Source organism: Danio rerio, chromosome 7, assembly GCF_052040795.2.
Source record: "Danio rerio strain M-AB ecotype USA chromosome 7, GRCz13ab, whole genome shotgun sequence".
NCBI lineage: Eukaryota > Metazoa > Chordata > Actinopteri > Cypriniformes > Danionidae > Danio > Danio rerio.
In genome coordinates, this window is record NC_141027.1 from 8,660,303 (window position 1) to 8,678,019 (window position 17,717).

Consider the following 17,717-nt stretch of genomic DNA (forward strand, 5'->3'; position numbering starts at 1 on the left):
GACATGCGGTACAGGTGAATTGGGTTGGCTAAATTGTCTGTAGTGTATGTGTGAATAAGTGTGTGCGAATGTTTCCCAGGGATGGGTATCAGCTGAAAGGGCATCCGCTGCGTAAAACATATGCTGCATAAGTTGGTGGTTCATTCTGCTGAGGTGGCCCCAGATTAATAAAGGGATTAAGCTGACAAGACAATGAATGAATGAATGAATGAATGAATAAATAAATAAAAGAATAATTAGTACACGTCAAATCTTAAGAATTTACACAAACTGGAGTACATAAAATGATTGCTGATTAGGACCATTGAACAAAAAAATGATCAACTAACGAACTAAATAAATAATCAAATAAATTAATAAACTAGCAAATAAATAAATAAACGATTTGATAATTAAATGACAAAACAAAATGCAAAAAATCTCGCTGAACAATATGAATGAACAAATGACTAAATAACTAAACTTAATAAAATAAATAAACAAACTATTAAATAGTTTGAAATAACACAACTGTGAGAAAATAAAATTATTACAGAATAAGATGAATTAACAAATGAAATATCAAAATAATAAATAAATAAACAAACAAAAAAGTTAAAGGATTTGTAAATTAAATGCCAAATCCTACGAAATAACACAAATGGGAATAAAAAATATTATTGATTAAGATGAAGGAACAACTGAAATTTTTACTGACAAAATAAATAAATAAATAAATAAATAAATAAATAAATAAAAGGACTTGATAACTAAAGTAACATTAATTAAACTTAATTAAACTATGAGTAAAACAAGGACAAGTCTTCACTGAACAAAATGAAGGAACAAACAAACTAATGAAATGTCAAAATCTTACAAATAACATAAATGGGAGTAAAAAAGATTGAATAAGACAAACGAACAAATGAATTACTACTTACTAATGAAATTAATTAATTAATTTACATCAGGGTTATAGTTAAAAATAAAATATTTGAAATACTTGAAATCAAAATGAGGCATTTATTAACATATTTTTGCTGTTTTAAATTGTTATTTTTATTTAAGTTGGTGTACAAAATAAAACAGCAAAAATATATATACAAAAAACTGTATTAAAAATTAATGGATAAAAATGATAATAATAAATAAATAAATAAATAGAAAATTCAAAAAATAATTAAAACAAATAAATATATAAATAAATAAATAAATAAATGAAAAATAAATAAATAATAAATAAATAAATGAATGAATAAATGAACAAATAAATAAATAAACAAACAAATACATAAACACATAAATAAAAAATTAATAAATAAGTAAATATATAAATAAATTAATAAATAAATAAGTTAATATATAAATAAATTAATAAATAAATAAAAATAAATAAAGAAATAAATGAACAAATAAATAAATGAATAAATAATAAAAAAATAAAAATAAACAAATAAATAATTAAAAATAATTAACATAAATAAATAAATGACGAAATAAATGAAGAAATAAATAAATGAATGAATGAATAAATAATAAAAATTATAAAAATAATAAAAATAAATAAATAAATAAATAAGTAATTTAAAATAATAAACATAAATAAATGAATGAATAAATAAATAAATAAATAAAAATAACAAAAATAGGTTTTGATAAATGATTTGATAATTAAACTTCAAAACCTAACAAATTAATGAATAAATGAATTGACATAATAAAACAAAATACCAATTTCTGCAATGAATGAAAATAAAATTAAATTTAATTTAAAAATTAAATAAAATATATAAAATGCAGACCTGTATTTAAATGTTTTCTCAACTGATAAAATGCATTTGTAAGTTAAATTTAATTTTATTACATTTATTTAATAAAATAAAATAAAAATGAATTGAACCTGCATATATTATTCTCAACTGATAAAAGGCATTTGTAAATTCAATTAAATTAAATTTAATTAAATTAAGTAAAATTAAATAAATTTAATTAAATTTAAAAATTTAATTAAATTAAATTAAACGAAAATAATTTTAATTTAATTAAATGTAAAAATTAAATTAAATTAAATTAAATTAAAAAAGGAACTGTAAAGGAAAATCCATAGTTTTGCACAATTCATATAATTTTCTGAACCAATATATCAAGAGAAGGAAAAAGCAAAATCTCTTACAGGCAGATGGACAAATGATCATAAAAATGGGCACATCTTGACTTTTTTTCACCATCTCTCTGCATGTTTTGGTCATGCATATTACATCCACATCTACTTCAGCTTCTGCTTCCCGCAAACACACACACACATGCGCGCACACACACGCACATGCACAGATGTACACACACCTAAATCAGACACCTTTCAGTTTCTGGGGAGAAGCATGAATTGTTTATAATGTTTGTTAGATGAAAAGCTCTCCTGGGCGAGAGGAATCCGTACAGAATGAAGTGCGTTTAAAAGGGAAGAGGCAAAAGTGAGCGAGAGTGGAAAATAATTGCGCCACATTTAAAATGCTTTTATCAAAGAATAGGAGTGTGAAGGTGTGAGGAGAAAAGGTGTTTCCAGATGGACGGATAGCTTAACCTAAAGGCTTTGACACTGCAGCATGCAGGCCACTTTCAGAGATACAGTCTGATGCCTGCCTGATTTCACTGATTTCACTTTACATACAGTCGAAGACAAATTTATTAGCCCTTCTGTGAAATATTTTAGATATTTCCCAAGTAGTGTCTAACACAGCAAGAACATTTTTGACAGTGACGTTTCAGCTCAAAATAGCCCACACGCTATAAAAACACAGGGTTAAAAACTACCCAAATTGGGTTGTTTTTAACCCTACTGCTGCATAGGTAAATATGGGACGGAACACATCAGGGGTTAAATTAACCCAAATAATTGGGTTATTATTTTTAACCCCATAAATGGGTTGTTTTTCTACCCAATAATTGGTTGTTTTTACTGAAATATTAGGTTAATTTGATCCAAAAATGCCTGCAAAGATGACCCAGCAATTGTGTTGTTTTGACTCGGCATCATTAGCCGCGTTTCCACTATCGCGCCTAAAGCCAGTGGCGTTTCCATTGTCACTTCCGGGGCCTAATCGGGCCAGAGCGGGGCTTTCTTGGGGCCAGCGGCCGGCCTTTTTCGACCCACCGAATACCTTGGGCCAAGGAGGGCCAGCTGGGGCTGCGGGGCGGAGTGAAAGGAGAGGCGGGCAGTTTTCTGATCGCACATGAGTACATGCACCAAACAAATAACGAAATAAAGGAAATAAAACATCTAGCCTTATAGTCTGGGGTCTTTTTGCGTATGATCACCCTTATGTTTCCCTTTTAAATGTAAGGCTGCTGCATAAAATAATAAAGTAGTTTTAATTTATAGTGACGTTTTTTGCTGCGTCCTCCTTTATGTTTCAATAACGCATAATAATCTTTACACCATATTAAAGACACAGCAGACAGTAAAGGTTTCGAGAGTTTTTGCCAAGTTTAAAAGGTGTGTTTGTGCGCGTTTAGATGCCTGTATGTGTGTGTGAGACATGGCAATAGCGCTACCTTCACAGCTCTGTTGATGCCGCGAGCGGGCAGATATTGAGATAATACACTTAACAAGACGTCTATCAAAACGAGGATATTATAAAATACATGCCATATCGAGTTATAAAGGAGAATTTCTGTGGCTTTATATTATGGACGGCTGCGCTCACTGTGATGGGTCCCTGCGTTAGTTGCGAGAGCACTCGATGCACAATGCCAACAGTCGGTCGGCGAGTAAACAAATGTAATGAATGGAAATACACAGGTCTGTGCGTTTAGACGTTTCATGTACTGCTGTACAGTAACGTGTCATTTGTTTGTTTCGGTTGTCTTCATTTTAATGTTTTCGTTTCGTGATGATTCTATGGTGTGCCTTATCTGCCTCATTCCTGCTGAAGTGGGCGGGTTGTGTGACGTTTGATTCGGGGACGTTCTGTGAGCGGGGTTTGCGTGACGCGCTGTGAGCTACTAGCCCGACAGTGGAAACGCGACATGATTTCGGCTTCATTTCTCAACCTCCCGGGCTTTTGGCCTGGCCCCGCCCGATTACAGCCCTGGCTCGCACTGGCCCAATAGTGCAAATGCGGCTACTGAAATATGGTGGGGGATGGGCAGCTTTGATTACAGGTGCACAAAAGGTGCTAGTAAGAATTTTTTATAATTCAGTAAGAAATTTCGCAAGGAATCTGCGTTTATGTTACACTATTTTCATTGCATTTAAACAAATTAGCACATAATATGTGGTATCCCTGTCAGCCCCTGCCTGCTGTGAGTTGATTTGACCCAAAGAGCTGGATTGAAACTACCCAAGACTCTGAAAATAACCCCCAAAAATTAATCAAATAATGTTACTCCACAAATAGTAAGTAATGAATGTCAATCAAAGTGTTTCTGCAGCCTGTTTCGATCAAGTCTGATGATAAATATTAGAATTAATTAATTTTTACCATTAGTAGCTGGTTATATTCACAGACTATTGCCACACAACTGTGTTTAAACCCCGTATAGAAGTGATATTTGCATAATAGGTCCCCTTTAAATACAAGGGCATTTTAATGAGAAAGTTAATTTCTGATCTGCTTTCAGTTCAGTGAGTATTTTAATAAAAATCTGTAAAGATTTAACAACAAAAACACACATGGACTGCGTCCTGAATGAGGATGTCTGCACAATTATACTAAAATACCTGGTTTTGTGTGCTAAAAATGCATTAATTCGGGGGTCACCAATCTCAGTCCTCGAGGGCCGGTGTCCCTGCAGGGTTTAGCTCCAATTTGCCTCAACACACCTGCCTGGGTGTTTCAAGTATACCTAGTAAGACCTTGATTGGCTTGTTCAGGTGTGTTTGATTAGGGTTGGAGCTAAAATCTGCAGGACACCGGACCTCCAGAAACAAGTTCGGTGACCCCTGCATTAATTAATCAAACAGATCACAGAAAGTGCACAGTAGATTGAATATGCCAGCAAGACTTGACAAATTAGGGGTCTTAAAAAGTGCACTTTAAAGTAGGGACACATCTACACAATTTAAAATCAGTGTTCATACTGTAACTGCATTTCTTTAGATAAAAACTGCTTAGCAAATTTTACAGGGTTAAACACACAGTGCTATTGTTGTAGCAAATATTACAGGGTTAAAAACACAGTGCTATTGTTGTAGCAAATATTACAGGGTTAAACACACAGTGCTATTGTTGTAGCAAATATTACAGGGTTAAACACACAGTGCTATTGTTGTAGCAAATATTACAGGGTTAAACACACAGTGCTATTCCACTGGTGTTGATCTCTGGTGTAGAGTGTTAAAAATAACACTAAGTGAACACTTACACTGGTGCGGTGTTGAAAAATCAATGGAAAGTGCTGAATTGGTATAATTAACACGGTGAGTGTTGAATTGACACACAATGGGTGTAAAATATTAACACTATCAGGAGGGTAAGGGAAGCGTAACATGCTTTAGTGTCGACACATATACATGCTTTCTCTGTGTTAAATTGGACACCATGGGTGTTGTTTTTATACCTGCAATTTTGCTGTGTGTGGTAGGTTGAATATAGCAGCTATTCAACAAAGTTTTGACAAATTAGGGGTCTTAAAAGTACACTTTAAAGTAGGGATACAGCTACACAATTTTAAACCAGTGTTAATAATTAAATTTCTTTAGATAAAAACTGCTTAGCTCAGCAAATATCTGAGGGTTAGGGTTGGGATGTACAACAGAATATATATATATATATATATATATATATATATATATATATATATATATATATATATATATATATATATATATATATATATATATATATATATATGTATATATATATATATTATTATTTTTTTTTTTTGCAATACTTTCTGCAAAATGTCCTGCTATTTTATGTTGAGGAACAAGCTGAAATTAACACAATTGATATTTAAAACACTAAACACAGTGTTATTATTATTCAGTAATTTGAACACAGTATTGTTATAATTACATTCCACTGGTGTAGTGTTAGAATAGCACTAATTGACCATTAACACTGATGTTGTGTGTAAGCAACAATAGATAGTGATAAATTGGTATACTAATTAACACTGTGAGTGTTGAATTCACACACAATAGATGTAAAAAAGACTATCAGAAGTGTAACTTTTAAACTCTATAGTGCGAACACATACACATTTTATCGGTGTTAAATTTGACACCATGGTTGGTATTTTTACACCTGCGATTTTGCTGAGTGGAGTGGATTGAATATAGCAGCTATTCAGCAAAGTTTTACCAAATTAGTACACTTTTTAGTGGGGATACATGTATAAACTTCATACTTCAAACCAATGTCCGTAATGAAATTTCTTTGGATCAAAACTGCTTGTCAAAAACACAGTGCTATTATTATTCATTAGTTTGAACACTCATTGTTATAACACATTGTTATATTTACATTCCACTGGTGTTGATCTCAAAAGTAGAGTGTTATTAATAACACTAAAGTGAACACTAACACTGGGGTAGTGTGAAAAGAATAGTGCTGAATTGATACAATAGTTAACAGTGTGAGTGTTGAATTTACACACAATGGGTGTAAAAAATTTAAGAAGTGTAACCTTTACACTACATAGTGTTTACACCAGGCATGTCCAAACTCAGTCCTGAAGGGCCGGTGTCCTGCTGAGTTTAGCTCCAACTTGCTTCAACACACCTGCCAGGAAGTTTCTAGCACATCTAGTAAGAGCTTGATTAGCTGGTTCAGGTGTGTTTGATTAAGGTTGGAGCTAAACTCTGCAGGACACTGGCCCTCCAAGACAGAGTTTGGACACCCCTGGCTTACACTGTTAAATTTGACACCATGTGTGTTATTTTTACAACTGCGATTTTGCTGAATGCAGTAGATTGAATATAGCAGCTATTCTCCAATGTTTTACAAAATTAGTACACTTTTTAGCAGGGATACATGTTTAAACTGTAGACTTTAAACCAATGTCTGTAATTAAATTTCTTTGGATCAAAACTGCTTAGCAAATGTCACATTGTTAAAAACACACTGCTATTATTAATCATTATTTTGAACACTCATTGTTATAACACATTGTTATATTTACATTCCACTGGTGTTGATTAAAAAAGTAGTGTTAACAGTAACACTAAGTGAACACTAACACTGGTGTAGTGTGAAAACAACAGTGGATAGTGCTGAATTGATACAATAGTTAACAGTGTGAGTGTTGAATTTACACACAATGGGTGTAAAAAAAGGTCAGAAGTGTAACCTTTACACTCTATAGTGTTTACACCAGGCATGTCCAAACTCAGTCCTAGAGGGCCGGTGTCCTGCTGAGTTTAGCTCCAACTTGCTTCAACACACCTGCCAGGAAGTTTCTAGCACATCTAGTAAGAGCTTGATTAGCTGGTTCAGGTGTGTTTGATTAGGGTTGAAGCTAAACTCTCTTGGACACCGGCCCTCCAGGACCGAGTTTGGACACCCCTGGTTTACACTGTTAAATTTGACACCATTTGGTGTTATATTTACACCTGTGATTTTGCTGTGTGTAGTAGATTGAACACTGTACACTTTTAGTACAAAAAAGTACACTTTTTAATAGGGATACATGTTTAAACGTCAGACTTTAAACCAATGTCTGTAATGAAATTTCTTTGCATCAAAACTGCTTAGCAAATGACACATTGTTAAAAACACACTGCTATTATTAATCATTATTTTGTTATAACACATTGTTATATTTACATTCCACTGGTGTTGATCTCAAAAGTAGAGTGTTTATAATAACACTAAGGTGAACACTAACACTAGTGTAGTGTGAAAAGAACAGTGGATAGTGCTGGATTGGTATAATAATTAACACTGCGAGAGTTGAATTTAGACACAATGGGTTTTAAAATATATATGTATAGTGTTTACACCAGGCATGTCCAAACTCAGTCCTGGAGGGCCGGTGTCCTGCTGAGTTTAGCTCCAACTTGCATCAACACACCTGCCAGGAAGTTTCTAGCACATCTAGTAAGTGCTTGATTAGCTGGTTCAGGCGTGTCTGATTAGGGTTGGAGCTAAACTTTCCTGGACACCGGCCCTCCAGGACCGAGTTTGGACACCCCTGGTTTACACTGTTAAATTTGACACCATTTGGTGTTATTTTTACACCTGTGATTTTGCTGTGTGGAATAGATTGAACACTGTACACTTTTAGTACAAATTAGTACACTTTTTAGTAGGGATACATGTTTAAACTTTAGACTTTAAACCAATGTCCGAAATTAAATTTATTTGGATCAAAACTGCTTAGCAAACGTCACATTGTTAAAAACACACTGCTATTATTAATCATTATTTTGTTATAACACATTGTTATATTTACATTCCACTGGTGTTGATCTCAAAAGTAGTGTTAATAATGACACTAAGGTGAACACTAACACTAGTGTAGTGTGAAAAGAACAGTGGATAGTGCTGAATTGGTACAATAATTAACAGTGTGAGTGTTGAATTTACACACAATGGGTGTAAAAAAAAAATGTGTATAGTGTTTACACCAGGCATGTCCAACCTCAGTCCTGGAGGGCCGGTGTCCTGCTCAGTTTAGCTTCAACTTGCTTCAACACACCTGCCAAGAAGTTTCTAGTACATCTGGTAAAAGCTTGATTAGCTGGTTCAGTTGTGTTTGATTAGGGTTGGAGCTATACTTTCCTGGACACCGGCCCTCCAGGACCGAGTCAAACTGTTAAATTTGACACCAGTTGGTGTTATTTTTACATCTATGATTTTGCTGTGAAAAGTAGATTGAACACTGCAGCTATTCAGCAAAGTTTTAACAAATGAGGGGTCTTAAAAGTACACTTTTTAGTCATACATCTACACAATTTAAAATCCAATGTCCATAATTAAAATTCTTGGCATAAAACTGCTTAGCAAGTATCACGGTTTGCTTTGCCATTCTCTAAATCAATAAAAGGTCAAAATAAAAGTTAACCTTGCTCTCAGTCCAAATTATTATGTGACTAAATTGCACAACAAATTTACCAGGAACGACACACAGACGGTGATTGGCAGAGAGCAATGCGGCTGGTTTTATGAATATGAAACAATTTCACATTAAAATAAGTCTATTTGTAATTCAGTAAAATGGGAAAATAACTCTGAATATTTGCGCGAGTCAAGTATTCAGGCAATTTTTAATGGAAGAATTCATACCTCAAAAGCACAAACGTCCAACACAGACGGGGGTGCAAAGAAAAGAGACTGAATATGTGCCGAAAGAATGTCTTTTATTTCGTTCATAATTCACTTTTGAATGCTAGGGGTCCTTGGGTTTTTTTTTCACCGCGCTTTATTCAGCCTTATGACATTTACTCTCAACAAACTCAGAGAGGCTTCTAGAAGCGAATAGGTGTTGAAGTCATACTTAGTTCAACATCACGTCTCTGAAAAGTGCAGAAGGTCAGTCTAAAAGACCCCTCAAAACCTCACTTTTCTTCCCATATAATGGACTCCGAAGCCTTTATGCGAGAGACTCTCTTCTCACGGTTCTGCTGAAGTCTCCGGAGGACAGGGGCGCTTCCACTTTCCCCCGCCCAGGGCGAAGAGCTCGAGACGGGTGAATCTGTGGGGTTGGAGTTTTAGATAAGTGCCTGAGATATAATGCAGCTCACAAAAAACATTCAGATAACCAATCAATATTTGACTGCTTTGAAGAAACCGCGAGGATGTGTACTAAGTGCGACCAATTCAGAGAATAAATCTGATTCTGATGTTTAAAGAATGGCTTGCTTTTATACAAATGACTAGTAATCAAAAACCCTTTTAATCACAAGATAAAGTGTCTTTTATAGGTTGAAAATTGTAAGATGCAAAGCAAAATTGCATTATAGATAAAAAATCTGTGTCAAAAAGAGCATTTTGATTTATATATTTTTTGTTTTAAGCATAAAATCTCACTAAAATAAACACACAAAAAAGTGTTAAAACAATTCCACTCTCTAATTTTTAACAATTATCAAGAAATAGCAAGTGGCACACTGAATTAATGCTAAGGTTTTGAATAAAAAACTAAACTAGAATAGTTCTGTCTGGTTAAATATAGGCTAATCAAAAAATATGCTTTTAAAAGATGTTACAGTGTACATGTGGGACCAATATTATATTTTTATTTATTTAAGTGCAACAAATTAGGAGAATAAATCTGATTCTGATGTTAAAAAATGGCTTGATTTTATACATATGACCTGTAATCAAAAAACCCTTTTAATATCAACATGATGTGTCTTTTATAGGCTAAAAACTGTAAGATGCACAGCAGAATTGATTTATACGTTACAAATATGTTTCAAAAAGTGCATTTTGATTTATATTTTGTGTTTTAAGCATAAATCTCACTAAAATAAACACAAAAAAAGAGTTGAAACCATTTTAATTCTCTAATTTATTACAATTATCAAGAAATAGCAAGTGACACACTGAATTAATGCTGGTGTTTTAAATAAAAACTAAACTAGAATGGTTCTGTCTTGTTAAATAGTGGCTAATATTTATATTAGAAAAGTTCTAGCTTGAAAGAAAGTCACAGTGTACATGTAGGATTAATAATATATTTTTATTTAAAGGCAAACAATTAGGAGAATAAATCTGATACTGATATAAGCAAAAATAGCTTGCTATAGTAATCCAAACACCCTTTTAATATCAACATGATGTGACTTCTATATGCTAAAAAGATGCAGAGCAGAAGCATAAATCTCACTAAAACAAACAGAAAAAAGTGTTGAAATTATTCGACTTTGTAATTTTTAAAAATTATTAAGAAATAGCAAGAAACCCACTGAATTAATGCTGAAAAACTAGAATTCTGTCTTGTTAAATAGAGGCTAATCAAAAAACATGCTTTTAAAAGATGTTACAGTGTACATGTGGAACTAATATTATATTTCTATTTATTTAAGTGCAACAAATTAGGAGAACAAATCTGATGTTTAAAAATGGCTTGATTTTATACATATGACCTGTAATCAAAAAACCCTTTTAATATCAACATGACGTGTCTTTTATAGGCTAAAAACTGTAAGATGCACAGCAGAATTGATTTATACGTTAAAAATCTGATTCAAAAAGAGCATTTTGATTTATATTTTTTGTTTTAAGCAGAAATCTCACTAAAATAAACAATTCCGCTCTGTTCTTTTAAACAATTACCAAGTAATATCAAGTGACACACTGAATTAATGCTGGTGTTTTGAATAAAAACTAAACTAGAATGGTTCTGTCTTGCTAAATAGAGGATTAGAAAAGTTCTAGCTTGAGAGACTGTCACAGTAACATGTAGGATTAATATTATATTTTTATTTAAATTCAACCAATTAGGAGAATAAATCTGATACTGATATAAGCAAAAATAGCTTGCTTTTATAGTAATCCAAACACCTTTTTAATATCAACATGATGTGCCTTTTATAGGCTAAAAAAGATGCAGAGTAGAATTGCATTATATGTTAAAAATCTGATTTAAAAGTGCATTTTGGAATAGATACTTTGTATTAAGCACAAATCTCACACAAAAAAACAGAAAAAAGTGTTGAAATTATTCCGCTTTGTAATTTCCAACAATTATTAAGAAATAGCAAGAAACACACTGAATTAATGCTGAAAAACTAGAATTCTGTCTTGTTAAATAGAGGCTAATCAAAAAATATGCTTTTAAAAGATGTTCCAGTGTAAATGTGGAACTAATATTATATTTTTATTTATTTAAGTGCAACAAATTAGGAGAATAAATCTGATTCTGATGTTAAAAAATGGCTTGATTTCATATATATGACCTGTAATCAAAAAACTCCTTTTAATATCAACATGATGTGTCTTTTACAGGCTAAAAACTGTAAGATGCACAGCAGAATTGATTTATACGTTAAAAATATGTTTCAAAAAGAGCATTTTGATTTATATTTTGTGTTTTAAGCAGAAATCTCACTAAAATAAACACACAAAAAATTGCTGAAACAATTTCCGCTCTCTTATTTTTTACAATTATCAAGGAATATCAAGTGACACACTGAATTAATGCTGGTGTTTTGAATAAAAACTAAACTAGAATGGTTCTGTCTTGTTAAATAGAGGCTAATATTTATATTAGAAAAGTTCTAGCTTGAAAGAAAGTTACAGTGTACATGTAGGATTAATATTATATTTTTATTTAAATGCAACCAATTAGGAGAATAAATCTGATACTGATATAAGCAAAAATAGCTTGCTTTTATAGTAATCCAAACACCCTTTTAATATCAACATGATGTGCCTTTTATAGGCTAAAAACATGCAGAGTAGAATTGCATTATATGTTAAAAATCTGATTTAAAAGTGCATTTTGGAATAGATACTTTGTATTAAGCATAAATCTCACTAAAACAAACAGAAAAAAAGTGTTGAAATTATTCCGCTTTGTAATTTCCAACAATTATTAAGAAATAGCAAGAAACACACTGAATTAATGCTGACGTTTTGAATAAAAAAAAAATAAAACTAAAATTCTGTCTTGTTAAATAGAGGCTAATCAAAAAATATGCTTTTAAAAGATGTTAGTGTACATGTGGAACTAATATTATATTTTTATTTATTTAAGTGCAACAAATTAGGAGAAGAAATCTGATTCTGATGTTAAAAAATGGCTTGATTATATGACCAGTAATCAAAAAACACTTTTAATATCAACATGATGTGTCTTTTATAGGCTAAAAACTGTAAGATGCACAGCAGAATTGATTTATACGTTACAAATATGTTTCAAAAAGTGCATTTTGATTTATATTTTGTGTTTAAGCAGAAATCTCACTAAAATAAACACACAAAAAAAAGAGTTGAAACAATTTTAATTATCTAATTTTTAACAATTATCAAGTAATAGCAAGTGGCACACTGAATTAATGCTGGTGTTTTAAATAAAAACTAAACTAGAATAGCACTTTTTTCAGGTTGATTTTCTAATATATCAAAAAATCAACTTTAAAAAATGTCAATCTCCGGGTGAATCTGCAGGGTTGGAGTTTTAGATAAGTGCCTGAGATATAATGCAGCTCACAAAAACATTCAGATAACCAATCAATACTTGACTGCTACACAACCGTGAGGATGTGTACTAAGTGCGACCAATTCAGAGAATAAATCTGATTCTGATGTTTAAAGAATGGCTTGCTTTTATACAAATGACCAGTAATCAAAAAACCCTTTTAATCTCAATATAAAGTGTCTTTTGTAGGCTAAAAATTATAAGATGCAAAGCAGAATTGATTTATAAGTAAAAATCTGATGCAAAAAGTGCATTTTGATTTATATTTTTTGTTTTAAGCAGAAATCTAACTAAAATAAACACACAAAAAATTGTTGAAACAATTTCCGCTCTCTTATTTTTAACAATTACCAAGGAATATCAAGTGACACACTGAATTAATGCTGGTGTTTAAATAAAAACTAAACTAGAATGGTTTTGTCTTGTTAAATAGTGGCTAATATTTATATTAGAAAAGTTCTAGCTTGAAAGAAAGTTACAGTGTACATGTAGGATTAATAATATATTTTTATTTAAAGGCAAACAATTAGGAGAATAAATCTAATACTGATATAAGCAAAAATAGCTTGCTATAGTAATCCAAACACCCTTTTAATATCAACATGATGTGCCTTTTATATGCTAAAAAGATGCAGAGCAGAAGCACAAATCTCACTAAAATAAACAGAAAAAAGTGTTGAAATTATTCCGCTTTGTAATTTAAAACAATTATTAAGAAATAGCAAGAAACACACTGAATTAATGCTGAAAAACTAGAATTCTGTCTTGTTAAATAGAGGCTAATCAAAAAAGATACTTTGAAAAGATGTTACAGTGTACATGTGGAACTAATATTATATTTTTATTTATTTAAGTGCAACAAATTAGGAGAAGAAATCTGATTCTGATGTTAAAAAATGGCTTGATTTTATACGAATGACCTGTAATCAAAAAACCCTTTTAATATCAACATGATGTGTCTTTTACAGGCTAAAAACTGTACGATGCAAAGCAGAATAGAGTTATACGTAAAGAAAAAGAGCATTTTAATTTATATTTTTTGTTTTAAGCAAAAATCTCACTAAAATAAACACACAAAAAAGTGTTGGAACAATTTCCACTCTCTAATTTCCAACAATTACCAAGTAATATCAAGTGACACACTGAATTAATGCTGGTGTTTTGAATAAAAACTAAACTAGAATGGTTCTGTCTTGTTAAATATAGGCTAATATTTATATTAGGAGAATAAATCTGATACTGAAATGATGAAAAATGGCTTGCTTTTATAGTAATTAAAACACCCTTTTAATATCAACTTGATGTGCCTTTTCTTTTTTTTCTAGATAAAATAGGTTTGACCGTTTTTAAAATGACTAATAATCAAAAACCCTTTTAATATCAACATAATGTGTCTTTTATAGGTTAAAGATTGTAAGATGCAGAGCAGAAATGCATTATAGGTTAAAAATCTGATTTAAAAAATGTGTATTTTGGCGTATATTTTTTGTTTTAGGTATAAATCTCACTAAAGCAAACCAAAAAAGTGTTGAAAAAATTTCCTCGCCCTAATTTCCAGCATTTACAAAGAAAAAGCCAGAGACACATAAAGGGACTAAGCTGAAAAGAAAATGAATGTATGAATGAAATAAACCCATAGTAAATTCATTAAATGAGGCTGTTTACGCTGTAAAAAATATCTGTTGATGGTTAACAGTCTCCATATTTTGTGTGTTTTCTGTTTAATTCTGGTTGTGAATTGCATTATGGGATGTTGATCTCTGCTCTGTCGACTTTTGATGTTGAAAATTCAACTCTACAGTTTAACAAAGTGACTTTTATTGACATTTTAGTCGTTTGAAATGTTTTGTAGCGTAATATACAACACTAATAAAAGGTTAAAAGTTGTTGAAATGAAGATCAAAGTCCCATAATGCAATTCAAAAGCATAAATAAACAAGGAAAAATGCATACATGCATCCCAAAATACAGAAAGCTGTTCATTTACAGAGAGTTTTGACAGTGCAGTGAAAGATGTGAGGGCACCTTTGGGTTTGGTTGGAGAGGGCGGAGTCACTTTATCATCTCCCATGGCCCGCCTCCTTCTCTGGAGCACCATCTGAAGCTCCGCCTCCCCAACATTACGGCTGAAGCGCTTGCTAGACTCCACCCGTCGAGGAGCAGACCTCCTCACATTGTCCTGTGAAGGAGAAGATGACAATAATACACTTCATTTAATATAATAATACAATGAATTCATTCATTTTCTCTTCAGCTTAGTCCCTTTATTAATCAGGGGTCACCACATCAGAATTTTTTATGTAAAGTATTTGAACTAATCACACAAACAATGTTTATTTTTTTATTTTATTAAGGCAATTGCCTGTAAATAGTAAAAGCTGTATTTGCCGTCATAAGTTTTTAAAGAGGTCTTGCTTTACCAGCATCTCCTGCAATTCCAGCACTGCTGATTTCCGGTTCTCAGACCTCTGCTCCTGTCACACACATTCAGATTTTTTTAACTATAAAGTGGTTAGGCATGTCATGAAAACTCCTCATACTCTTTATCAACTAAAATAGACAATTAAAAAAACATTACCAAACATCTGAGAGAAAAATATGTTTATGTCAATACATGGTAGAAACATATGGTAAAGAATATAGATGATTTTATATATAGAAATATATATATATATATATATATATATATATATATATATATATATATATATACACACATATATATATATATATATATATATATATATATATATATATATATATATACACACACACATATAATACATTTAAATAAAACTAAATGATGCGTCACTAACCTTCCATGCATTTTCATCCTCAGATGCAACCTAAAAAGAAGCCAGAGGTCATATATTTCAGTTGGTATTTATTCAGCTTGTTGGGTTTAGGTCAGTGGTTTGCTAGGTGATCTGTATGACAAGCCCTGCTATCTCATAGATGTGTGCAAGAAGGATGTCTGAAAAGTACAACAAAATATGCCCGAGGTAACATATTTCATATTCACAAAAATGTAGACAGCGCCCTTTAGGGGATTTGTCATCTGAAACGTACAACAAAATGTACCTTAGGTAACATAGGTACATATGTACCCATAGTAACATAGTAACTAGCAAAACTGTAAACTCTAGACAGCGCCCTTTAGTGGATTTTGTCATATTAAACAATCAAGGAAACACACCCTAAGAAGCGTAATTCCAATTCATAAAAGTGTGGACAGCGCCCTCTAGTGGATTTGTCATCTGAAGCGTACAACAAAATACACCCTAAGTGACGTCATTTCAGATTCGCAAAAATGTAGACAGTGCCCTCTATTGGATTTCTCATCTGAAACATACAACAAAATATACCTTAGGTAACATAGGTACATATGTACCCAGAGTAACATAGTAACTAGCAAAATTGTAAAAAAAAATTGCGGCCACAGACACAGTTAGAAGCATGCGGTCAGCACTTGGTCTCATTCGCACACTGTGACGAGCAGAGTGCCCACATTTAAAGTCATCTTAACGTGAGCACCTAAAGGTCAAATAAGTGTCAAAACGCGGTGTTTAGTGATTATTCATTTTAACCCTCATTTTGTAATAAACAAACAAGTTGAGGATCAAAAGACGTGAAAGCGAAACCATTAAAGTAACAGCGCGCAATTCCTACTGTCGCCTGTTTTTATCATTATTAATCAAACAACGGAAAAATCCCTCACTGCTCTTAACTGAAGACTTTTGTAGCTAAAGTGTTTTTCTTACAGTGAAGATGCTTAAAGCAGTTTGTTTCATATTTTTATTCTATTCTATTTATTTCTCTTTCCTTTGCAGAGAGGAAAATAACTGTATATATGCAGTTGTATTCAGAATTGTTAGCCTTCCTGAATATTAGCAACCCTTTTCCTCCCCAATTTCTGTTTAATGGAAAGACGATTTGTTTTTCAATACATTTCTAAACATAATAGTTTTAATCACTCATTTCTAATAACAGATTTAGTTATCTTTGCCATGATGACGGCACATAATATTAGACTAGATATTTTTTAAATACAAACATTCAAATTCAAAGTGTGATTCAAAGGCTTAATTAGGGTAATTAGGCAAGTCATTGTATAACAGTAGTTTCTTCTGCACAATCAAAAATATATATTGCCTAAAGGGGTTAATAATATTGACCTTAAAATGGGTTTCAAAATATTTAAATCTGCTTTTATTCTAGCCGAAACAAAACAAAAAAGTCATTCTCAAGAAGAAAAGTATTAGAGGAAATACTGTTAAAATTCCTTGCTCTGTTAAACATCATTTGGGAAATATTTATTAAAAAAAAAATTCTCAGGAGAGCTAATAATTTTGACTTTAACTGATAGTCGTTTTGAATAATCGTGGTTACAATTATGACCAAATTAATCGTGATTATGATTTTTCCCAAAATCGAGCAGCCTTACTAAGTAGCTTAATTCAAAATCATAAAAAACGTAAACAGTGCCCTCAAGTGGATTTGATATCTGAAACGTACAACAAAATGAACCCATATTTTAGATTTGCAAAAATGTAGACAGCACCCTCTAGTGGATTTGTCATCTGAAACATACAACAAAATGCACCCTAAATATTGTAAATCAGATTGTCAAAAACGTAGACAGCGCC

General features: G+C 31.9%; 1 protein-coding gene across 8 annotated transcripts in view; it reads right to left on the reverse strand.

Moving 5' to 3' along the window:
* Positions 1 to 9,264: 9,264 nt before the first annotated feature.
* Positions 9,265 to 17,717, reverse strand: part of shtn2 (shootin 2) — a 38,085-nt gene continuing 29,632 nt past the window's right edge. For all 8 annotated transcript variants that reach the window (XM_087260348.1, XM_087260344.1, XM_087260347.1 and 5 more), the window contains 4 exons: positions 15,888 to 15,917; positions 15,492 to 15,545; positions 15,097 to 15,250; positions 9,265 to 9,618 (listed from right to left, as the gene is read on the reverse strand). In XM_087260348.1, coding sequence (XP_087116474.1) covers positions 9,482 to 9,618; positions 15,097 to 15,250; positions 15,492 to 15,545; positions 15,888 to 15,917 — 375 coding nt within the window. In that variant the 3' untranslated portion in view covers positions 9,265 to 9,481. The remainder of the gene's footprint in view (positions 9,619 to 15,096; positions 15,251 to 15,491; positions 15,546 to 15,887; positions 15,918 to 17,717) is intronic.